This window comes from Palaemon carinicauda, chromosome 18 (assembly GCF_036898095.1).
Source record: "Palaemon carinicauda isolate YSFRI2023 chromosome 18, ASM3689809v2, whole genome shotgun sequence".
Taxonomy (NCBI): domain Eukaryota; kingdom Metazoa; phylum Arthropoda; class Malacostraca; order Decapoda; family Palaemonidae; genus Palaemon; species Palaemon carinicauda.
In genome coordinates this window covers 1,351,517-1,376,233 of record NC_090742.1, presented here as the reverse complement: position 1 = coordinate 1,376,233, position 24,717 = coordinate 1,351,517, and the positions used below count along the sequence as shown (strand labels likewise).

At 42.5% G+C, this 24,717-nt stretch overlaps 1 protein-coding gene across 1 annotated transcript in view; it reads left to right on the top strand.

Moving 5' to 3' along the window:
- Window positions 1-18,663, top strand: part of LOC137657584 (retinol dehydrogenase 10-like) — a 32,722-nt gene extending 14,059 nt beyond the window's left edge. The window contains exons 3-4 of the mRNA XM_068391930.1: window positions 9,808-9,933; window positions 17,283-18,663. Coding sequence (XP_068248031.1) covers window positions 9,808-9,933; window positions 17,283-17,355 — 199 coding nt within the window. The 3' untranslated portion in view covers window positions 17,356-18,663. The remainder of the gene's footprint in view (window positions 1-9,807; window positions 9,934-17,282) is intronic.
- Window positions 18,664-24,717: the final 6,054 nt, after the last annotated feature.

Here is a 24,717-nt window from a genome sequence, read left to right as displayed (position 1 = left end):
CAAATATACATAGATTAATTGCAGTTTGAGTGTTAGCTTTGGAATTATTATGATATAAAACATGAGCATTAATGGCCCTAAAAATATATGCTGCATAAAGATACCCTTACCCACAATATATACACTTTTCACTCTTAAATTTAAAATATGGAGGGCTGGATATAAATTGATGGACTCGATGTGATCCCGATACCTTAAACGTATTTTGAGCAAAGCGAAAAATCTATTTTTGGGCAAGATAGCCATGTCGTCCTGATGGAAGGTTCCTTTAAGTAGCTTCCTAGGGTATATTTGACTACAGTGATATGCCCAGAGAATTTAACTTGAGGTCTCCAGAATTCTAACTCCTGGCGCGAATATTCTTAAAGTTTCCTTTAAGGATATCGCATAATATCAGGGGACGTATTCTTGACACGCCACATAGCAATCTGCACCCCGCATAGCGTTTACGCTTCGAGGGGGAAAGTGGCAAAATAAAAGAGGAGCCGTTAATAAGGTTCCCTTCCTCCGTTACTGTTCAAGTACTCGGATGGCACCACCATCTTTATTCCTTGTTGTGCTACAGATACAGTATTATTGGGAGTGATCCTGCCAAGGCCTTTCATAGGAAGGAGGGCGGGTCCATCAGGACGACATGGCTATCTCACCCAAAAATAGATTTTTCGCTTCGCTCAAAACCCGTATTTTGAGCTTGGGCCATGTCGTCCTGATGGAAGTTTACCAGAGCATTAATGTATCTGTGGATTTTCCTATTGTGCCTTAACCTCAAGACAATATTTCCTTGGTCGCTTAGACCTTAGAGACCTATGACGTTACCATTGTACGTCATTGCTTCTAATTATGAACTATGTTAGTGCTTCCTGCCCCCTACAGGGAAGAGTCATACTAGACTCGGGAAAAAGTCTCAAAGTTTGCATATTTCATGTGACCAACCTAGCAACAAAAAGGGCATACAGGTCTCGCTGTATGCCTTTATCCAAAGTTTGTATTTTCAAAACGAGGTTCACATAAGCCACCATAGCATCCAAGGTATATCAGCTCACCTGTATACCACAACAGATAAGTTTATATCCATGTCAAAACAAGGTATGCATGGGCAGAAAAGGTTTGTATACATTTAGGAACAAAGTTACTACAGTTGTTCAATGTTATTATGCAGAATAATAAGGAATAAAAAAGTAATGCTCGTACATAACTTTATTTATATATGTTTAGGGCGAAATAAGACGCAAATAACAATCAGATATTTATTGGCAATCAATAAATAGTAATTCAGCATACATTTCATAATAACATGAAAGATGCAAGCGAATAAAATTAATAAACATAGAAAATGCAGGCCAGATCAGAAATACTTGTTTCATCTGAAAACAAAAGTTCATGCCACTCAATTGAAAAGTCAGTAATTTTCCAATACATTTCTGAGAAGGTCTGTCTATTTACACTGTGTAAAAACACACGGCACTAGTGTTTAGTCTGTTTCTTCACCTTTAGACACTGGAACAGTCCATAATGTCACCTTGATGACATTTCACTTACCATGTTGCACTGTAATGTGCCAACATGTACACCCTATAGAATTATAGTCCCAATTAATTCACTGTTCCTCACAGCACTAAGCGACAGGTTTTAGTACACTACCTGCCGTCACCACGTATCTCTTTAATTCTTGCACTTGCTTCGCTTAGTGCTTGAAAAACACTGGATGACTTCCATCCTGTATACGAGCAAAGACGCTCGAAATCCATGAGCTGGAAAAAATTCAAGGACGAAGCAATTTTCCTAGGATCATGACCTGCGGGTGTACTGTCAGAATCCGCTCTACGAATGAAGTAGGGGATCTTCGCCCTTAGTTGTTTCAGGGATAAGTTTGAGCCCGATGTTTCCCCTTTAAAAAGCTGTCCTCCTCTGAAGTCTGAAGTTCTACGAAGATAGACCTTTAGAAACTCCACTGGATACAGCGAGACATCTTCCTTCAGAGGGCAGATTCTCCAGGGACTGGCGAGAAATGTTGGGTCAGGAAAGAGATTCAATTCTCCCACTTCAGTAAACTGAATATGGCCCTCTTCCCGAGAAAGGGCCACTATCTCACTAACTCTAGCTCCCGAGGCTAGAGCAAACAAGAATATAACTTTTGGAGTCAAATCTTTTCAGAGTGCAATTCACATTGTCTAATATCGAGGCAAAGTGTAGTATCTTATCCAAGGACCATGAAATGGGATTTGGAGGTGCTGCTGGCCTAAGCCTAGCACAGGCCTTGGGAATCTTTTTAAAGATTTCATTAGAAAAGTCTACTTGGAAAGCGTAAAGCAAGGGTCTAGTCAAGGCAGATTTACACGTACTGTAGTTATCGTGTTGGCTGCTAAACCTTGTTCATGAAGAAGAATAAAGAAAGATAAACAGAAATCTGTTGAGATTGCTTTTGGTTTTCTTGCCTTGACAAAAGACCCACTTCTTCCAAGACGACTCATATTACCTTCTGGTAGATTTAGACTTGTATTCCTCTAAGAAGTCTATACTTTCTTTCGAGATCCCAAACCTTTTCCTTACTGCTAAGGAGAGAAAATCATGAGATGAAGGTCTTGGGTTTTCCGTAATGAAGCGAAGACAGTCGTCTTCTGTACTTGTCGAGTCAGAACTGGGTCCAGCAGAGGAATCGGCCTCGGCTGCAATTCCAATACTAGACGGAACCAGTTGCTCTGGGGCCACTTGGGAGCCACTAGGGCTGCTGTTCCTTGAAAAGATCTCCGCTTGTTGAGGACCTTCATCCGCACATTGGATGGAGAGAACAGGTAAATCCTGGTCCATTTGTTCCAGTCGAGGAACATGGCGTCCACTGCTTCCGCTAGAGGGTCCTCGTATGGGGCCACATAACGAGGAAGTTTCTTGCTGTCGCTCGTCGCGAAGAGGTCGATCTGCAGTTCTGGGACTTGATGCAAGATGAAGGAGAATGATCTTGCGTCTAGGGACCATTCTGACTATCAGCGTTGGTCTGGATAGAGCATCCGCCGTCACATTGCGGAAACCTTGAAGGTGAACTGCTGATAAGTGCCATCTCTTCTTTTCCGCTAAGAGGATGATGGCTAACATTACTTCGTTCAGATGAGGTGAGCTCGAGCCTTGACGATTCAGACATCTCATTATCACCTCGCTATCCAGAATGAGTCTTATGTGGACTGAAGGGCTAGGGGACAATTTTTTCAGTGTGAGGAAGACTGCCATGGCCTCCAAAATGTTGATATGGAAGTCTTGAATAGAGAGGACCAAGTTCCTTGGACTTTCTGCTGATGAGAGTGACCTCTCCATCCTTCCTTTGATGCGTCTGTGTGGATGATGACTGAGGGTGGAGGCGGTTGCAGAGGCACCAACCTCTTTAGGTTCTTGACCTTCGACCATGGCTTGAGAAGCGATCGTAGTCGAATCAGCATCGGTCTCATTAGATCTCTTCAAGCGTTTGATGCGTATTTTCTCCAGACTCCTGACGCATCCTTTAACTGCGTTCTTAGCACTGGGTCTGTCACTGATGCAAACTGAAGGGAGCCCAGCACTCTCTCCTGTTGGCATCTTAATATCCTGTTGGATTTCAGTAGTCTCTTGACAGGTCCCAGTATCTCTCTCCTCTTCTTTAATGGAATGGAGAGGTGATGTGACTGTAAGTTCCAATGTATACCTAGCCATTGACACTTCTGATCTGGAGATAGTCGAGACTTTTTGATGTTGATCTTGAATCCCAGATGTTCCAGAACTGGATCACTTTCTTGGATGCTTGCATGCATTCTGTCTCGGATGCTGCCCACACCAGCCAATCGTCCAGGTGTAGGCCATCACCTGGACATCATCTAGGCATAGTTGTTGAAGGACTGCATCTGCAAGCTTCGTGAAAATCCTTGTGGCTATGTTTATCCCGAAGGGCATGGCTCTGAAAGCGTACTTTCTTTTTTGTAGCCTGAATCCTAGGTAGGAGGAGAGTTGGCGATTGATCGGAATGTGCCAATAGGCATCTGCCATGTCTATGGAGACTGTGTATGCCCTTTTGGGCAATAGGGTCCTTATGTGTTGAAGGGTCAGCATCCTGAACTTGTCGTCTTCTTTGAACTTGAGTAGCGACAAGTCCAGAATGACTCTTGAGTTTGTCTGAGCCTTTCTTGGAATTTGATGGACTTTGCCCTCCTTATCACCCGTTTGCTATAAAGTTCTCGGGTACAGTGAACCCTCGCTACTTCGCGGTTCGACAATCGCGGATTCACCACTTCGCGGGGTTTTCCCATAACCCATATATATATACATATCGCGGATTTTCCGGAAAATTCGAAAATACCGCGAAATCTGAAGACAACCAAATACGATATTTTGTTACCTGTAATTCCATTAATACTGTAATTAGTAATATCTGCTCTTACTGATTGTTCATTGCATTACATATGATATATAATTCAGCACAGAAAGAAATAAAACACGAAAAGAGAATGTGATCATACGATAATTCAGTACGTAGTAAAATTAAATCGAACATGAAACGCAAATCAGATGCAGTCATACCATATTAGAATGGTGTGTACTGTAATGGATGTGCTTCTTTTCCATGAATCTTTTGTATGTATACGTACGTAGTACAGTACTGCATCCAATAATATTCTTTGTTGCAAAAATCACATTTCGAATACTGTAAGCGTACGAGAGAGAGAGAGAGAGAGAGAGAGAGAGAGAGAGAGAGAGAGAGAGCGTAAAATAGCGTACGTAAATTTTTATTATTATTGTTATTATTATTATTATTGTTGTTGTTGTTAATAAAATTATTATTGTTATTATTATTAATCATTATTATTATTATTATTACTGTACAGTATTATTATAATTATTTATTATTATTACGGTATTGTACTTAATCTACGTACGTTCAGTATGCGCGGGGGCATCTTCTATGAGTAACCAACGCACCATAGTACTGTAAGACGGGTTGTGATTGGTTCAAGCGCTGATAGATGACGAATCAAAACTCAAGTTTTGTTATCTAGCCTGTGATTGGTGTTTTGCCCGCATCTTCTACCCGCAGCATCAAAGTTCTCGCGGGGCTGGATCGTTCACTTTCTCTTTCCGCGTATTGCTGAGTAGACGTTCTAAAGTTTGTGAAGTTTAATCTGTGCTGTGTGCGACTGTTTTAAGTTGAACTTTTTGTTGAACTTTCTGTTACAATGCCTCCCAAGCGTTCTGCTTCTAGTAAGGCTGGTAGTGAGCCTAAACGCCACCGAAGGATGATGACGATAGCTGAGAAGGTTACGCTTCTCGACATGTTAAAAGATGGTAGAAGTTACGCGGCCGCCGGCCGCCATTTTGGCATCAACGAATCCACCGTTCGCTACATCAAGAAGGACGAGGCGAACATTAGAAAGACTGCTGCAATCACCTTTAGCAGATCAGCGAAGCGAGTCGTTACATCGCGTAATAAAACGATCGTACGCATGGAAGGTGCTTTAGCTGTGTGGATTGCCGACTGCCGGAAGAAGAACATAGCGTTGGATACGAACACCATCCAAACAAAGGCTTTGAGCTTATATGAGAATTTTGCTGCAAAGGAACCTAAAGACGACGACGGCGGCAACCATGCTGAAGATGATGATGATGCAGATGATCCTCAACCAGGGACATCCACTGATTCCCAGCCTCAGAAACGTTTTTCCGCAAGCAAAGGATGGTTCGCGAAGTTTCAGAAACGCTTCGCCCTGAAAAGCGTTTCCCTGCATGGGGAGTCTGCTTCCGCTGACACTGCCGCTGCTGAAACTTACGTGAACCAGACTTTCAAGAACATTATCGCTGAAGGTGGATACAAGCCGGAACAAGTGTTTAATATGGATGAAACCGGCTTGTTTTGGAAGAGAATGCCGTCGCGAACTTTCCTGTTCAAAGAGGAAGCCAAAGCCTCTGGCTTTAAGGCATTCAAGGATCGCGTTACCCTCGTGATGTGTGGCAATGCTGCTGGATTTTTGTTAAAGCCGGGGCTTATTTATAAGTCGAAAAATCCTCGCGCTTTGAAAAATAAAAATAAGAATCTCCTTCCCGTGTACTGGATGCATAATCAAAAAGCATGGATTACGAAGATGCTGACCTCCAACTGGTTCCACCAGTGTTTCATCCCGCAAGTCCATGAATATCTCTTAGAGAAGGGCTTGCCATTCAAGATCCTTCTCCTTATGGATAACGCTGGTGGACACGCAACTGACCTGTCGCGTGAGGGCGTTCAGGTTGAGTTCCTGCCACCCAACACCACGTCATTAATTCAACCGATGGACCAGGGGGTTATCAGGGCGTTCAAGGCCCTCTACACGAAGAATACCTTGGCGGACCTCGTTGCGTGTGTGGATGCTGCCCAAGATGACGAGGATGAAGATTTCAACTTGAAGGCGTACTGGCGGCAGTACACCATAGCCACGTGCCTGCAGAATATTCAAAAGGCACTTCAAGAGATGAAACCTGCAACCGTGAATGCGAGCTGGAAGAAGCTGTGGCCCGATATTGTTTACGACGACAAGGGATTTACTCCGTCGGAAATCCAACACTCTGCAATACGGAAATCTGTGCAGTTGGCTGCCATAATTGGAGGTGACGGGTTTGGCGACATGACGACTGAAGACGTCGACGAGTTGTTGGACTGCCATTCCCAGCCCCTAACTGACGCAGACCTCGAAGACCTGACGAAATCGGCAAGTGAGGAAGAGAGTGAGGGTACCCAGGAAGAGACCCAAGAAAATGTCGAAGAAACGGGCTTAACATTAGAACGGCTTGCCAAGTTCTGCAACCATATGAAGGAGGCGAAAGAAATGTTACAAGAGTGGGACGAGGATATGGTTCGCTCGATGCAATTCTCAAATAAGGTCGATGACATCATGACTCCCTACAGGATGCTCTTGGATCGAAAAAAGAAGCAGCGGCAACAACTTCCGATCACAATGTTCTTCCAGCCTCGCAAAAAAGAGCCAGTTCCTCCTGCTAGTACGCCTTCGGAAGAAATTGAAGAAGTTGAAGAGGTGTCCCAGGAAAAGACACCTCCGTCTGAAGAGACGTAAAATACTATCATTGACTGCACAGTAGAACACATCATCAGCTTCATCATCATCATTTCTACTGTGCAGCAAATTCATCGCCATCGTCATTCAAGTTTTTCTTGAACTTCTTTCGTGGTGAGTACAGTAACAATCTTTATTTTTTACTTGAACCTGTTTTATAGTTTAGTAATGTACGTACTGTATGCATTAAGTTAAAGGGAAGGTTTTAAAAGTCTACATGTTGTAACCTATCATATTTTTTTTGTTTAAAATTTACATTCGTACGTAAAACAGTCTCTCTCTCTCTCTCTCTCTCTCTCTCTCTCTCTCTCTCTCTCTCTCTCTCTCTCTCTCTCTCTCTCTCTCTCTCTCTCTCTCTCTCTCTGTCTCTCTCTCTCTCTCTCTCAAATTGTTTTCCTGCTTTGCTACGTACAAGTACTGTATAATTTATATTTGTAAGGTAACATATTTTGTAAATGCTTTTACTGTAAATACTGTATGTACTGTATCATTATTTATCACTATCATCATGCGCGTTAAATGCCTTGTTTGTTCTGAGCGTGGTTGTTTACTGAGCGTACACGCCGTCGTTTCAGGCGGCGTCATAAAGAAAAAGATTTCATTTGGAAGTCCTAAGAAAAATACGTAAACTAAAACATTGGTAATAAAAAAATCAACATACAGTACTGTATAATCAATATAATCGATGCAAAAACTAACCTATACATATATGTGTACACTAAATGAGTTTGTTTCTTCATTATGATCAGAGATGAAAGTAAACAAAACATTGGTTGCCATTTTTTATCGTGCTTTTTAGGTGTTTAGGAAACACATGATATAAAATCGCCTTTAATATTTGTGCCTGTTTTAGTTTAGGGTGCTGTAGTACATGCATTAAGTGTTCTGTACATTAAAGGGTGGTTTGTTAACAGTACTACGTACAAGGGAAGGTTTTAAAAGTCCGAAAATACATGTTAAATAAATAGGTAAATATGCTGTCACTACTTCGCGGATTTTCACCTGTCGCGCCCGCGTCTGGAACCTATCTACCGCGATAAACGAGGGTTCACTGTATATTTTTCCAGAACGGGGGTGGAGTGTTGTAAGAATTGAGGAAATGATGGTGGAGCTGTCTTCCCAGGGATCGAAGGTCCAGCGAACCCAGAATCGTTGGAGTCTTCCTCCTACCGGAAGCATCTCATTGCTTTTGGTGTCCGGAGGGCTTGCCTCCTTGACCGCGTCCTCCCCTACTCCCTCTTCTTCTTGATGGACGTCTAGAGGAACCTCTATTTGACCCTCTACCTTCAGGGTGAAAGGTAGTGGTCTGCCTCTCATAGGCGGGAGTGAAGGCTGGTGACCGAGTCACAACCTGCTATGGTACCATCTGGTAGGTGGGTTGTGGCTGTGCCACTATCTGGGGCACCGCGGTCATGGGAAGTTGCTGCTATTGTCTTGCGGGGCGAGAGGGCAACCTTGGCCTCTTTGTCTTCCTTTTCAGTTGGGGACCCTCATCCGGGGAAGACTTCCTTTTAGTCGACATACCCCACTTTTGGAGAAGATTCCTGTTCTCCGTGGCTGCCTTGTCGACTATCTCCTTGACCACTTCATTCGGGAAGAGGTCCTTTCCCCAGATATTGGAAGATATCAACTTGATGGATTCATGTAACTCATGCGTTACGAACGACAGCGCCGAAGACACCTCCGGTTCAGGCAATAGCTCTGCCAAAAATTAACTTAATTTTTTACTTTACGGCAAGAGCTAAATTTATACAACGTAAAGATCAAATACTTAACTTTCCAGAGGCAGAAGAAACTGGAGATTGCATGATAAATCCGAAATACTGAGAGAGCTACCGGGAAAATCACTGAGCGAGTTCGCTACAAAAAAAGGAATGGAGATGGTGGCATCATCTGAGTACTCAAACAGTAACAGAGGAAGGGAACCTTATTAACGGCTCCTCTTTTATTTTGCCACTTTCCCCCTCGAAGCGTAAACGCTATGCGGGGTGCAGATTGCTATGTGGCGTGTCAAGAATACGTCCCCTGATATTATGCGATATCCTTAAAGGAAACTTTAAGGATATTCGCGCCAGGAGTTAGGCTTCTGGAGACCTTAGATTAAATTCTTTGGGAATATCACTGTAGTCAAATATACCCTAGGAAGCTACTTAAAGGAACTTTCCATCAGGACGACATGGCCTAAGCCCAAAAATAATAGTTGTGCGCTAAACCTACCTAATAATCTAAAGTGAATAGTAGGTGAGAGATGAGCCAAAGTGAGGCTTGGCTTGGGCTTCATGTAAACATTGCTTTTCCATACAGTGTTACCATAACATAACACTTCAACTCTCAAGAGGATTTTTTGTATGCATCAATATGGAATTTTTTCAGTAAAAACCACCTCGCCCTTAATTATTTTATATTGCTGATGAGAATTGAAAGAAATTAGTAGCTTTTGTAGAGTCATAATATAAGATGGAAATAACTTTATTAGTCCTAATAATGTTAATTGTTTTGTAGTATTATATTTGTGTAGAGAAGTATAACTAGTACAGATTCAAGTATCCTTTTTCATCTGTCTTGTTTAGTTTTGAGTAACAGAGGTATCCTCTCTTATTAAGTGCTCATGTTTTGTATTAATACTAGAAAGTAGTTTTGCAGGCAAAATGGCATTGTAATAGTTATTTGTAGGATACTACAATGTGTTTTCAAGAGTACTTTTTCTTTGTAGTTATAGATGGTAATTGTTACTTATATTTTTCAGATTCCCATCCTTTAATCCAATAACAGCACCTTCAGAATGTGCAGAGAAGATCATTGAAGGTGTGCGCCGAGAAGAGGAAATGGTATGCATTCCATCAAAAGACTACTACGGTCACAAGATGATGAAGTAAGGAATTATTTTATTTGTAGCCTAGTTGATTTTATTTATGAAATAATTACAGACTTAGTGAGAAATATATATATTTTTTTTTTAACTTACTATTGCTATTAGTCTAGACTCCAAGATAATATTGTGGTCAAGAAGGCAGTTTTTCTCTGGTGGTTGAAAGTAGTGCAAGTACTGTACCGGTCTTTATACATACATAAATATACCAAGGCACTTCCCCCAATTTTTGGGGGTTAGCCGACATCAAACAAATGAAACAGAAAAGGGGATGTCTCCTCTCTACGTTCCTCCCAGTCTGACAAGGGACTCAACCGAGTTCAGCTGTTACTGCTATATAGGTCATTATATTATGTAATCTTAATTTATTTAGTGCTGTTGCTTTACCCATTGTTTGCTGTTCCTGCATTTTGGAAAGTAATAGCATACTGTATTAGAAATCCTGGGAGTTGGAAGTTTTTAAATGCTTATGTTAGCAGTTCCAAGGCTTTACAGGTTGAATGACATCAGTTTTAAATATAAAACTTACCCGCTGGTTATATAATAGCTTAAGTCCCCGACGCCTCGGCAGAAAATTCAAAATCTCTTGCGCAGCTCAGCGCATATAAGCCAGGTGTACCCCAGCGCCCTCGCGGTACCCCAGGTAGAACTATGCTCAACCAATTCAGATTTTCTCTGCCGCCATAGCTGGCTGAACTATTGGAAATTCTCTCTTGTTTTCTTACTCTGTTTGGACGTTATTTGGTGATGTATTAACGTTTTTGAGTTTTGGCTTTCGCATATTTGTTTTGTTTGATCTGTGATCACATATTTTAACTTAAAAGGTAGGGTTGGAAGGTTTTTCAACCTATTTTAAACCTCACGAAATCATAGGGGCGAAATGTAAACATTTCGTCCATGGATGACATCACAGCCTCTTCCGTAGGCTAAAAGTCTGTCTTGCCTTTTAAGAATATAAGTGATTTTGCCTTTTAAGAATATAAGTGATTTTGCTTTTAGAGTTTTAAAGGAATTGTTTTGAGAAAATTTTATCCTTTTAATATTTTTCTTTAGATAATCTTTGATCTGTTTGCAAAGATTAACTACCGTTCAGTTTATTTTTGTTACGGTAATCGGTATCGTTACGATGTTACATATATTGTAGCGATTTTATGAATAGTACTTTCTTCTTACTTCTCAAGTTTTTAATTGTACTTTATAAAAGGAACATTTTATTTTGCAATTAATTGGTCCTTTCAGTATTTTTCCTTAGTCAGAGATTAATTGAAGTTACACTTCAGTTTATTTTATACGATGCAGTATTCTTTACATTCGTCGTAGCGCACAATTCTATGTATCGTTGTTGCTTTGGTGGTTTTCGGAATACTAAATTGTTTGTATATTATTTGTAGATGTTCCAATGATGCGAGTGATGGTTCATCTTTTATTGGAACCCCTTAATTTAAGGGTTTATTTTAATGTATAAATATATCTATTAAGGTAATTTTTTATATTTAATATTTTGTTACATTTATATGGGATTCGGTACTTTTGCTTTCCCATTCAAACAATTGTCCAGTGACAGAATTATAAGTCTCTCCCTACGGAGTTCATTTCCTTTGAGAGAGTGTATACTTTGTCTTTCAGGTAATTATGAAACTATCTTTGTGCCAAACAGTAAAGTGCAAATTTTTTTAGTGATAAATTGTGCAGTGAATTTTATTCAGTGGAGAGTGCTTCTATTCGGACCTGTCGTTATCCTAGCCTTAGACCTCTGTCGAGCTCCCGGACCCAGGGGAGAAGTTAAGTCAAACGCCGAAAGGAATCGAGAGGGTAACCAGGCGTTACAGTCTTTTAGACCCGAACTGAAGTCCCCTCGAGTGTTTTCTGCCGACCACCAGAACGCTCACCCTCACTATAGATAAAGCGAGGTGTTAGTGTTTTCAAAGGCGCTAAGCTGAAAACAAAATTAGATTCGTTCTGCGTGTATTACGTTTCATGCGGGGCAGACGCAGTGCCGCCACCCCACCTGATGGGTGTCGTCTCTCGACAGTGACTAGCGCTATGGATCGACGAAGATAATGCTGAATACGTTTCGCCTAAGGTTGATCCTTGATCTTTGTAGTTGGGCATGAAACGGCATCTATCTTCGTTTATGCAGTCTTTTCTGCCTGCCGTTAACAGTGCGGTTGGGTGTCTCGATTCCGGTCTTTGACACGGACGCACAGGCGTCGTGTCTTTAACGGTGAGAACTCGTTGTCACACAGGCGGCCTACCTACCGCAATGTTCAATGGTGGGGGAAAGTGGATGCTTTACTTCGAATGCTCGACTCAAACCGACGGATCATAGCACCTAGTATTAGTCTATACAGACGCTCCGACGTTCGCCAGGCAGCAGAGCCGGCGAAGCGTCATCGGAACGGTGCGGCAACGGAAACGGAACGTCGACGGAATGGAGCGAAGCGCCACGTCAGTGTGGACGCTTCAGCGTCAGTATGGACGCTTCAGCGTCAGTATGGATGCTTCAGCGTCAGTGTGGACGCTTCTGCGTCAGTGTAGACGCTTTCAGTGTCAGTATGGACACTTCAGCATCAGTATGGACGCTTCAGCACCAGTGTGGATGCTTCAGTGTCAGTGTGGACGCTTCAGCGCTAGTGTGGGTGCTTCAGCATCAGTGTGGACGCTTCAGCGTCGGGGTGGTCGCTTCGCTACCTATGACTATAGACTTTGATGTCTACCTGACCATGAACGTCTAGTGTTTAGTTATTGTTGCTCCAGGCGCTATATTAAGAAATAAATCTTAACTAGAAAGATATTATATTCTCGGTCCAAGGTCTGCTGGGCTAACTCTTGGTTGTGAGAACTAGAATTAAACCTCCAAGTATTGAGGTCCGAATTCAGAATCATAAGGAGTGGATTCCTAAGAATCAAGACTTCTCTTCCTAGGATAGAGATTGTTAAAGGAAGGGAATAACTTTCAGAAACTCATGAGAATTTTTCTAAAGAGTTTCCCTCATATTTTTTACCTGCTGCTCCTCGTTTCGACTTCAGAGTTTTCGTGAGTTGATGGTGTCGCTATTTTATTTTATTTTATTTATATTACAAGCCAGCTACAACCCCATTTGGGAAAGCAAGATGCTTTAACCCAAAGGGCTCCTTTAGGGAACGATGGCCTAGTAAATTAATGGTAAAATAAAGTAATGAATTAACATTAAATCATTCTCAGGAAAATAACGAAGCTTACTGTAGAGATGATACAGCGCTTGCAGGTGCTACAACAGAAAGGGCATTAAGGCCTTTATGAGAATAGAATGTTAAAGTATATCTCCCATCATGGGCAGATCTTTTATGATTTAATGTTTTATGTTTTTAAACCGCTCTTGTTAGTGACTCGTAAACATAGCACAGTGCTCTGGAGGAGGTGTTTGTTCGTTTTCACCTTGCCCCTAGTCCTATATCTCTACCTTACGTTCCAACCCTTGGGAGAAGGAAGGTCGGTAGGCTGAGGTTCTTCGCGGACCTTGTGCATTAAACGTCTGTTCCGCCAAGCAATATTGTTGATGCAGTCCAAGACGGTCTCTCTCCACTTTGGAATGATGAGGTAATGCTCTTTTCTTCGCCTATGATTGGCGAGCTATGACATCACAACCATGTGACATAGTATCTTGAAAAGAGCGGAGTTGGAATGTCTTGAAGCGATCAGATCGTCATCGTTATGGTATCATGGATCTTGTAACTGTTTTCTGCATATTAGAATGCAGTTTCCTGACGAGAATAACATTCTACGTTTTCCCTGTCGACCAGACTAGGTAGTTACTCGTCATGTATGCACGCGAACAGAACTTACCTTCGCAGCAGTCGGGTTTTGATGCGTGAACAGGAAGCAATTGAGTGTGTTTTTTCTTCCGCGAGAGAAGCGGAATTCAGACAAGTCACATACAATCTTAGCTCTTCCTCTGGATTCTGACTCACTTTCAGGGAGGAAGGACTTTGTCCTCATCGAAGGACGCATAACCTAGAATTGGTAGTCGCCAATCGATTTGTCCAAGACCTTTCAGGAGTCGTATGTTTTTCTATTAACTTATCCTGCAGTATCTAACGTTCGCCGTAAGTTTTTTCTTTTCGGAAGAAGGCGACGTGTCAGCACCTGAATCGTGTAAGACACACAGTTCTTCGGGGGAAAAGGTGCTCAGTTTGCTTCTGTTCACACTTCTTCTCCTTCCCCAGTTTGGAGAAAGGTCTATTACTTTCTTCTGAGGTCTAGCGACTACTGTTGACGGTATCTCACAGCATTGGATCCGTTCAGTTCGCGCACAAGGCGCGCTTGAAATGTCATAGGGACTCTCCCAGGTCCCTCACAGGACTGCGGTTGATGCTCTCTCCCGGCCTTCGCCTACGCTTGAGTTGGCGCACTCGCTACCCCGCGAGTGTAGATTTGGTCTGAGCTAAAAGAGGTCTATTTCCTCTTTTGTTTAACGTTTACGATTCTCTGGGGGGAGAAAATTTTCTCCTAAAGAGTCTAAGGACTACCATAGATCAAAGAAATGGTTTTCCGATTAGTGTCGGAAGGCATAGTTCTCCTATGCTTAGTAACGCTTCCTTGCAGAGATATGCTCGTGTTACGAGAAGCGTTAGAGCGGGTGCTTGTAGCAGTCTGGTCTCTCTCTTACGGCAGACGTCGTGCAGACACAGACGCAAGTTCTGGTCTCTCCCTCACGCAGTCCCAGACGCAGACACCAGTCTGGTCGTATGTTGGATGCTAACAGTCAAAGTTGATCCTTTCAACAAGTTGTCCCATTTACGCGGTCTGCGGGACGCGTGACTATCACTCATGCGTACGCATCCTACACGTGGACAACTCTCGGCTATCAGTTCCGTCTTTCTGTCAATGACCGGACGCGATGCTGTGGCCTGCACGCTGTAGATTTACAACAAGCCGGGCGCACACACAGCGCTGTACCCACATGACAAGGTGAACGCATACAGCACACTGACACCTTACGGAAATGCAACCACATGCGACATTATGGTCGCATGCTAGACGCATACAGTCAAGTCTTGTTCTCACAGCAGTTTAACCAGATTATTGTCTCTCCTTTGCGTCTCTCTGGCCTCGCAGCTAACGCTCCCTCTTGTCAAGCTTTGGCTTTAAGTTTGTTGAACATTTGCTGATTACACACGAATCAGGTCTTAACCTCACAGCATGAGGTTCACATGGCTGACGCTTCTTTTCAACACCTAGCTTTAATGTCGGTTTCTTGCGACCGATATGGACGAGTTTTGGGAGGCGGTTCTAGATCCCGATTCTCTCTCACGACATGTTGAGTGTAGGCAGCATACTGGAACCGTTCTGGACTCATGCTGGGACCATGCTGGAAGCATGTCTTTAGTCCTTTTCCCCGTGTCAGGATCACGAACGTTTTATGTTAAACCATCAAGCTTTAGGTCTAGCTGCCTCCAGTATTTCGGAAAACCCCTAAGAGCTAGAGGGTTGTTCGAAGGAGACAGCTGAGGCTTTCGCTTGTACAAAGGACTTTTGCCTCAAGGTTTTCCAACCCAATTAGAGTGCTTTATGGAGTGGTGTAGAGCTAGAGCCAGTTCTAAATTAGGTAACTCTTAACACAAGTGGCCTATTTTTTCTTAGACCTTAGAAGAAAACACATTTTCTTCCCTCCTCGACCATCAAAGGGTACAGGAGTATGCGGGCATCTGTCTTCAGACGCAGAAGATTGGATCTATCAAATAGAGACTTTATAGATCATCTCAGATCATTTGAGAGGACTTGGAGGCATCAGCAAGATGCTCCAGCCTGAAATTCAGGGTTCGTTTCTGGAGCTTCGCGGTAGTGACAGATCCGACCCTTTACACTTGGTTTCTTTTTAAGGCCTAACTTTGGAGACTTTCTGAGTAAGTCTACCATAGTTGAGAATCAGTGAAGTTCACTCTTTTAGCAAGAACATGGACTTCACATTGGTTAAGCCATAGGTACCTTGCAACCTGGATTCTCGGTTATTAATAAACATCTTTCTCATCCATAGCCTAAATTTTTCGGGATCACTATTCTTTCGAATTTGGTTTGTGATGGGCTGAGAAGAGTTTTTTGCCCGATTAAAACGATGAAGTTTTATTGGGACAAGAACAAAGAAGTTAAGAGTCTATTCATAACTCTTAGGTGCATGGTCAAGAAGCCTGTGCTATCCATGTTTAAACATTCTGTCATCTTGTATAGACTTTGATTACAAAGGTTCTTCCACACGGTTGGGTGACAGATCATAAGACGTTGAAAGAGTAAAGACTCACGAAGTTAGAGCTGTAGAAACTTCTGTAATTTTTAAACTATACTGTTCTCTGCAAGCATCGCGTATAGAGTCTTGTGAAGGGGTAATCCTGTATTCGTCTTGCTTTACTTTTACCGTGTCCAGTCTCTATGAAGACGTCTATGTTTTGGGATCACTTGCAACGAGTGCAGTAGTAGGTGAAACATTCTCCACTACTTTTCCCTAAATTCCTAGTACCCCTGTTCTTCTCTTGGAACTGTTATATATATTTTTATGATTGTACGTGAAGATTGGTCGGCAATCTTCAGCAATCTTTGACCTAGTCAGGTGGTCATTTTGTTCCTAGAGAGCACCCGGAACAAGGGTATTAGTTGAGGTCCTGTCATGTTATAGGTGGTTGTACCGTTTGACAGCTCCTAGAGATCATCAACCCCGAGTGGATCACTGGATCTCCTAAGGATAGCAGACAAAATGAGGCAGAGCTTTGCTGTCGGCTTCCTTATCAGGTTAGAACCAATTAAGTTGTTTATGTAACTCTTAAGTGAATTTCCAATTATGCAGCTGTCTCTGACCCGCCACCAATGGGTGTCAATCAGCTATTATATAACCAGCGGGTTAGTTTTATATTTAAAAATTATATTTTCATAATAAAATAAATTTTTGAATATACTTACCCGCTGGTTATATAAGATTTAGATCCACCCTCCTCCCCTCTAGAGACCATGGAGTATGGAAAATCTGAATTGGTTGAGCATAGTTCTACCTGGGGTACCGCGAGGGCGCTGGGGTACACCTGGCTTATATGCGCTAAGCTGCGCAAGAGATTTTGAATTTTCTGCCGAGGCGTCGGGGACTTAGGCTATTATATAACCAGCGGGTAAGTATATTAAAAAATTTATTTTATTATGAAAATATCATTTTATAAATATCAAGAGAATTGTTCCTTTGATAGGCTTCTTTTCATGTTGATTAAAAATAAATCATTTAGAAGTACAGTAACTAATAAATTCTTTGTTCTATAAAATCAATATAAATTATCTTTAGAACATTTAAAATTACTTAGTTTGGTTCATAACTAAATTTTTATTCTTGCAGTGTCTTACCCATTGGCGTACGTAAGGCTTTCTTAGACTTCATGGACACAGGAGTAGATGAACATGATAGTTAAATGACCAAGAGAAAATATTTCCTAACAGTGATCAGTAACATAATTGGGACCAAGTCTGCAAGTTGTAACAGCATTTCAGTTTTAGTAAGTTATAGGATCAATTAATTTTTTCACAGCTGTTATGAAAGTTACTGAAAGGTAGTGATGAAAATACATAAATAAGAATTTTTCAGTGATCACATTTTTACTTTTAATTTTAGACAAATGTGCCTTAAGGAAATTATTCATATACTGTACTGTACATAATTTATTTTGTAAACCAAGGTACAGAGTTTTATAGATACTGCATGTCTGTATTTTTGTACATTAACAATTTTATTAAAAAAATAAATAAAATTGACATCAAAGCCCTAAAGAAATTGAAATATAGGGGGTATGCTGTATGTGTTGGTGCAATATCCTTCAAACCTTGAAATAGGTCTATGATGATTCAGTATTGACATTATGGTTGTGTACTGTTGTTTAAAGTTAAAGTGAATGTTTTAATATCAAAATAATTTTCCTATGTATAACATTTTTATAACAATGTTATGTTTATGCTGTTAAAAAGTTTGTGATGTTTTAATTTCAAACTATGATCAGTAAATTTTATATTACTGTATATTATACAATTTAAACTGTTACTGTATATTATTCAACTAAATAATGTTACTAAATGACAAAAATTTACTGTTATTACTTAATAATGCTCTGTATTCTGAGGTACAATAGTTTTAAATGCTACTTCTGTGATGTTACGTACAGTGGTTACCTGGCCTCTATACATTTAAATTTACCTTTAAGAAATTAGAAAAATAAGGTGCCAAGGTAATTTTACAGGCTGTGACTTCATACCTTTTGTAAAGTACCTATATTCATACTGTATACTGTATTTGTGTTGCTCACAATTACATGCAGAAGGTCCTCAATTTACAAACATTTGGAGGTAAACATAAATCCAATTGAAATCATAAATCTGAGATATTGTATCAAAAGCTTATAATGAAATACTGTAATAACACATTATATAATTCAATGCAATAAGCAGGACGGCATTTGCAATATGAAACGGGACTATTTGTTGACCTTTGCAGCTGGAAATTATAGGCATGTGAGCAAGATGAAGCCTACCCTAGGACAACAAACACCTTCTTGGAACCTATTAAGTGTGTAAGTTGAGGACTTTGTGTATATATTGGGTTTTAAACAAAGCGAAAAATCTCTTTTTGGGTGAGAGTGCCATGTCGTCCTGATGGAAGCTTCCTTTAGGTAGCTTTCTAAGGGATTATTTGCTACAGTGATACTCCCAGAGAGATAAACCGAAGGTTTCCAGGATTCTAACTCCTGGCGCGAATATCCAGTTAAGGATATCACTAGGGATCAGGGATGTATTTTTTTAGATACGACACATAGCAATCTTCACCCCGAATAGATTTTACTCTTTGATGTAAGGGGGAAGAGTGGCGAAAGAGAGGGGGTACCGTTCTAGGTACCCATTGGACCTCCTATCCGTACAACTACCGGCCGCCATTCCTTTACTTGTCTTTAAGCAGGAATAGCCACAGATAGAGTAGTTTCGGGTGGGGTCAGCAAAAGGGTGGGTCCATCAAGACGACATGGCACTCCCCCAAAAATAGATTTTTCGCTTTGCTCAAAATCCGTTTTTTGGGCTCGGCCATGTCGTGCTGATGGAAGCATACTAGAGAAATAACTTGAAAGTACTATATGTGGGGATTTGTGTGTGCGCCTTCTACCTTGAATCGATTCCTTATTTGGTCTCCTAGACCTGTATATGAAATTCCAATTAACTGTCATTTCCACTAAACCTGGAACTGGTTTAGTGCTTCCTGCCCCCTGCAGGGAAAGTGTCAACATCGATGATAAGGATTCAAGGCTTGAATTTCCTTAGGAACAGAACGTAAAACTTTAAAAGATTACATTTCACATATCTTGGAAATCTGTATCCTGATTTAGGGTTGGGCCCTTCTAGGGTTTAATTAAAACTCTAGCATGTTTTATTTGTCTGCAACTGAGATAGCAGCAATAAGACGAAAATGTTTAGAATTTTTACCTTGCAACTATATTATCAAATGTAGTTATGATAGGGTATAAAATCTGATCCAGCATTGAAAACACATCAGGGTCCATATTTTCTCTTGTAAATATGTAATTTCATTATCGGAGTAATGCCACTCATTGGAAATGTGAAACCAAATCTGACTGACTTGTACAGACTTTGGGAATGCCTAAACCCTGTGACGCAAACACACTCGGCACTGGTGTTATTGGTGAGATAGGCACCTATATGGAACAGTGTGTTAATCATCGTTGTGATTTGCACTTGAGGGTAAGTGTACCCATGCACCCGATGCACTGGAAAGTCCCAAAGCAGTTCACTGTTCATCGCAACACTAGATGACAGGTTTTATAACTACCCGCCGCCACCAAAAAATGTTTTATTTCATGTACTTGCTTCGCATAGTGTTTGTAAAAGACCCGGGATGATCTCCACCCAGTGTATGAACGGAGTCTTCCAAACTCCGTGTGTTGAAAGAAATTCAACGAAGAAGCAACTTTCCTTGGATCGTGACCTGCGGGTGTACTGTCAGGATCCACCCTGCGAATGAAGTAGGTGAGCTTTGCTCTGTTTTCTTAGGGATAGGTTTGATCCTGAAGTCTCACCTCTGAAGAGTTGTCATCCTTTGAAGTCTGAAGTTCTTCGAAGATAGACCTTTAGACACACTACTGGGCATAGACACATCTTCCTTCAGTGGGCAGATTCTCCAAGGACTCCACCTCTTAGTGGGTAGCTCATTCTTGGCAAGAAAGGCGGGATCAGGAAGAGGTTCAGTTCTCCTGTGTCTAGGAACTGAATATAGCCTTTGTCTCTGGATAAGGCCACTATTTCACTAACTCTAGCCCCTGAGGCTATTGCAAACAGAAAGATGACTTTGTGTTAGATCCTTTAGAGTATAATCATCATTGTTTAGGTTCGAAGCATAGTGCAAGACTTTGTCCAAAGACCACGTGATGGGCTTTGGAGGGGTTGCCGGCTTGAGTCTAGCGCATGCTTTTGGGATCTTATTGAAGATTTCACTAGCGAGGTCCACCTCAAAAGCGTACAGAAGTGGTTTAGTCAGGGCCGACTTACACATGGTAATCGTGGTGGAAGCCAGGCCTTGTTCGTGTAGGTGTATGAAGAAAGCGAGCCAGATATCTATCGTTATTTCTGTTGGTTTCCTTGTTTTCACAAAGGACACCCAATTCTTCCAAGATGATTCATATTGTCTCCTCGTCAAATTTGACATACTCTTCAATGAAGTCAACTTTATCCTTTGAGATTCCAAACTTTAAAGTTTGCTACTAGGGCAAGAAAATCATGAGATGTAGGTTTGTTGGTTCTCGAGGATGAACGTAGACAGTCGACTTCTGGACCAGGTGGGATAAAACTGGGTTCGGCAGAGGAAACTGCTTCAGTTTCAACTCTAGAGCTAGAGGGAACCAATTGCTTTTGGGCCATTTTGGGGGCCACTACTGCTGCTGTCCCTCTGAAGGATCTTAGGTTATCGAGGACTCTTAGCAGGAGATTGGTTGGTGGAAACAAGTAAGTGCGATTCCACCTGTTCCAGTCAAGGGACATGGCGTCTATCGCTTCTGCTTGAGGGTCCGTAGAAGGGGCTACGTAACGAGGTAGTTTCTTGTCGCTCGTTGCAAAGCGGTCAGTCTGCAGTTCCAGGACTTTTTCCGAGGTGAAGGAGAATGGGTCTGCGTATAGGGACCATTCTGTCTCTATGGGCTTTCGCCTGTATAGAGCATCCGTCGTCACATTGCAGGACCCTTGTAGGTGAACTGCTGATAGGTGCCATCCCTCCTTCCTTGTCAGGTGGAAAGTGGCTAATATCACATGTCCTATGTGAGATGATCTCGAGCCTTGTCGATTCAGACATTTTGCTATCCCTTTGTTGTTGAACTGGTGCGACCAATTCCTTTGCACTTTTCTCTTGTGAGAATGGCCACCTTGTCGATTTAGACATTTTGCTATCCCTTCGTTGTTCAGAGTCAATCTGATGTGGATTGTTCTGCGAGGGGATAGTTACTTCAACGTCAAGAAAACTGCCAGAGCTTCCAAAACCTTGATATGAAAGGTTGTGGTGGTTGTAGGGGAATTGTTCGTGCTAGGCTCTTGGCTGTTGACCATGGCCTTAACTGCGTGCGCAATAGGGTCGGGGTCAACCTTGGTTGATCTCTTAGAGCTTTTGATGCGCATCTTTTAGTCTTGCTCTTAGCACCGGGTCTGTCACTGCCGCAAATTGGAGAGAGTCCAATACTCTTAACTGTTGGGGTTCTGAAATTCTCTTGTGACGGATTAGTCTCTTGACAGATCCCTCTATCTCTCTCCTCCTCTTGAATAGAATGGAGAGATGGTGTGACTTCAAGTCCCATTGGATTCCTAGCCATTGGAACTTCTGAGCTGGAGGAAGGGGAGACTTCTTGCGATTGATGTTGAAGTCCAGGTGTTCCAGAAACTGAATCACCTTGTTGACTGCCTGCTGACAAGTAGTCTTGGATGCTGCCCATACCAGTCAATCTTCTAGATATGCTAGTAATTGAACTCCTTCGGAGTTTAGCTGTTGGATGATTGTGTCTGCTGGTTTCGTGAATATCCTTGGGGCTGTATTCAGTCCGAAGAGCATTCCTCTGAAGAATCACTTCTGTAGCATGAATCCTAGGTAGGAGGAGAAAGGGTGGCTCAATAGAAGATGCCAGTGAGCATCTGTTGGGTCTATTGAGGCTGTGTTTGCTCCCTTTGGTAGAAGGGTCCTTATGTGTTGCCAAGTAAGTATCCGGAACTTCTTGTTCTCGATGAACTTAGGTGGAGACAAGTCTAGAATGACTCTGAGTACGTCCGAGTCTTTCTTGGGAACACAAAACAGCCTTCCCTGGAATTTGATGGACTTCGCTTTCCTTATTACCTTCTTGTTCAAGAGTTCTGAGGTATATTCTTCTAGCAAGGGGGTGGAGTGTTGGAAGAATTCTGGAAAACGGGGTGGAATTCTGTTCCATCTCCACCCGAGTCCACTCGTGATTAGGCTGTGGGCCCAGGGATCGAAGGTCCAGCGATCCCGAAAGTGGTATAATCTGCCTCCTACCTGGAACCCTTCAGTGCTTGGGGGGTCCTGAGGACTTGTGTCCATGACCGTGTCCTCCTCTGCCCCGTGAGGGGTTTCCGGTGGAACCTCTTCTTTGGCCTTTTCCTTTATAAGGACGAAAGGTGGTCGACTGCCTCTCAAAGCCAGGATTAAATGCTGGCAACTGGGCTACCAGCTGTTGAGGGACCATCTGGAAGGTGGTTTGAGGCTGTGCTACCAGTTGAGGCACCGTGGCTATGGTCACGGCCGGAAGTTACGCAGGTTTACGTGGTTTCCTTACCTTTTTGTTCTTAGGTTGAGGACCGTCTGAGGAGGATTTCCTCTTTGATATCATGCCCCACTTTTGAAGAAGGTTCCTATTCTCTGTGGCTGCTTTGGCTACGACTTCTCTGGACCGCTTCCTGTGGGAAAAGGTCCTTGCCCCAGATGCACGATAAAATCAGTTAACTGGGTTCATGTTTCACTGTTGCCGAGGCAAACACGTGCTCTCTACAGGTCCTTTTTGACTTGATGAAAGCATATAAGTTCTTCACAAGGGTACCCATGTGAGACTTAACGAGGAAAATGTACATTTCTGGGGCATTATGTAGGCCTGCGCACATTTGCAGGCAGTTCTGATGAGAAAGGGAGGCCGCTAGTCTCTCTTTCGTCTCCTGTTCTCTCCTCAGAAGATGGTCTGGCAACTTCGGGAGGTTCTCATTGAACTGCTAGCCTGCTATCTTTGGATTCAATTTCGAGACGGAGAAAGTTAGATGGACGTCTTTCAACTTCTTGCAAGTAGGCATTGCTAGAGAGAATGGTTTGCATTCCTCTAGATATGGGCAGGGTTTGCCCTCTTGGATTGCCTAAATGACAAATTCAAGAGCTTTCTCCGAAAGGGGGAAAGAGATGGAGGAAGGAGCAACAAAGGTGGGATGCTTCTTGCTCAGTGCTGAGACTTTGGAGTTGGTGTATCCGGCTCCTTTCAAAGACTTTACCAGGATGGCTTGTGCCTTGTCATGTTTCCAAGACAATGACTTCCTTCGGTACCGTTTCCTCACGGGACCCAAGTTCATCCCGCAGTCTCACGTAAGTCTGGATAGGCTGAAAAGCTGAGCCAGAACTCAAGATCTTCAAACAGTTTCGCCCCCAACTTCTCTGAGACAAATAGCTTCCCATTCATCATGGGCATGTGCTCTACGTACCTCCAGGGGTTGGTTTCGGAGCAGTGAGGGAGGTCTGATACTCTAAGGGGCTTAACAGAGCCCCTGGAAGTTCCAGGGCGGTCCCTTTCCTGTATCTGTCTCTTGTTCTGTTGGATGGATTGCTTCATCGCTTTCTGTTCCATCCAGAACAATTCCAACATCTGCTGGATCAATGTGAGGAGTGCTTCGCTCTTGTCGACCTGTGTAGTTGGTTGAGGAGTTGGGTTTGAAGAGGTTGACAGCATAGGTTGGTATGCCGTCACGGTGAACTGAGAGTCCTCAGTTACCGTCGAAACGGATCCTTCTTACTCTGTGCATGGTAGATCCACGTCTTCCTCAGGGACTTCTTGCAGTAGGTCCTGTTCTGTGTCGGTGGACACTTCTGACATCCGTTCTTGGTGGATGTCCATGCCTTCTAGAACCTTATGGATGTACGCATCAATCTTCAGCTGTATGAGAGGAGGCTGGACCTGTTCCTGGGGCACTACTGCGTTTGCTAGCACCTTGGGGAACAGAAGGCACCTTAAAGATTCATTAAGTAGGTAAGGTCCCGGAGAGTTCTTTTGGAACCCTCTTACCCATTTACGAAGTGTTTCCCTTGCTGTGTCCCTAGTCTCCACAGTAACTGGGATGGCTTCTCCAAAACTGTTGGTCAGCAGGGTTGAGCAGCTAGAGCAACCTTTCGGGTCCCAATACTTCAGGGATCCGGATACGATGCAGCAGGGTGCATGAGACCTGCACTTCGTATGCCCACAAGAATTCCTACTCTTGTGGTTGCAGAACATAGCCACGCACTTCACCATTGGCTCCTCCTGCAAAAGAAATGGTTTCAATGAGTATAAGGTTTTTATATCATTGATATAAATGCATACATTTTACTAGCAATAGTAATCACTATTGTAAATGGTAGCTTAGGATAGTAAGCTGGAAAGGAAATAGGAAAGACCCATATCTGTGTTTCCTCTCCCAGGCAATTGCTGAGACCTCCGTCAGTAATAATATTTTAGATTCCCTGTTAGGGAGACTACGGTCGGAAGAAACTCTAGTAC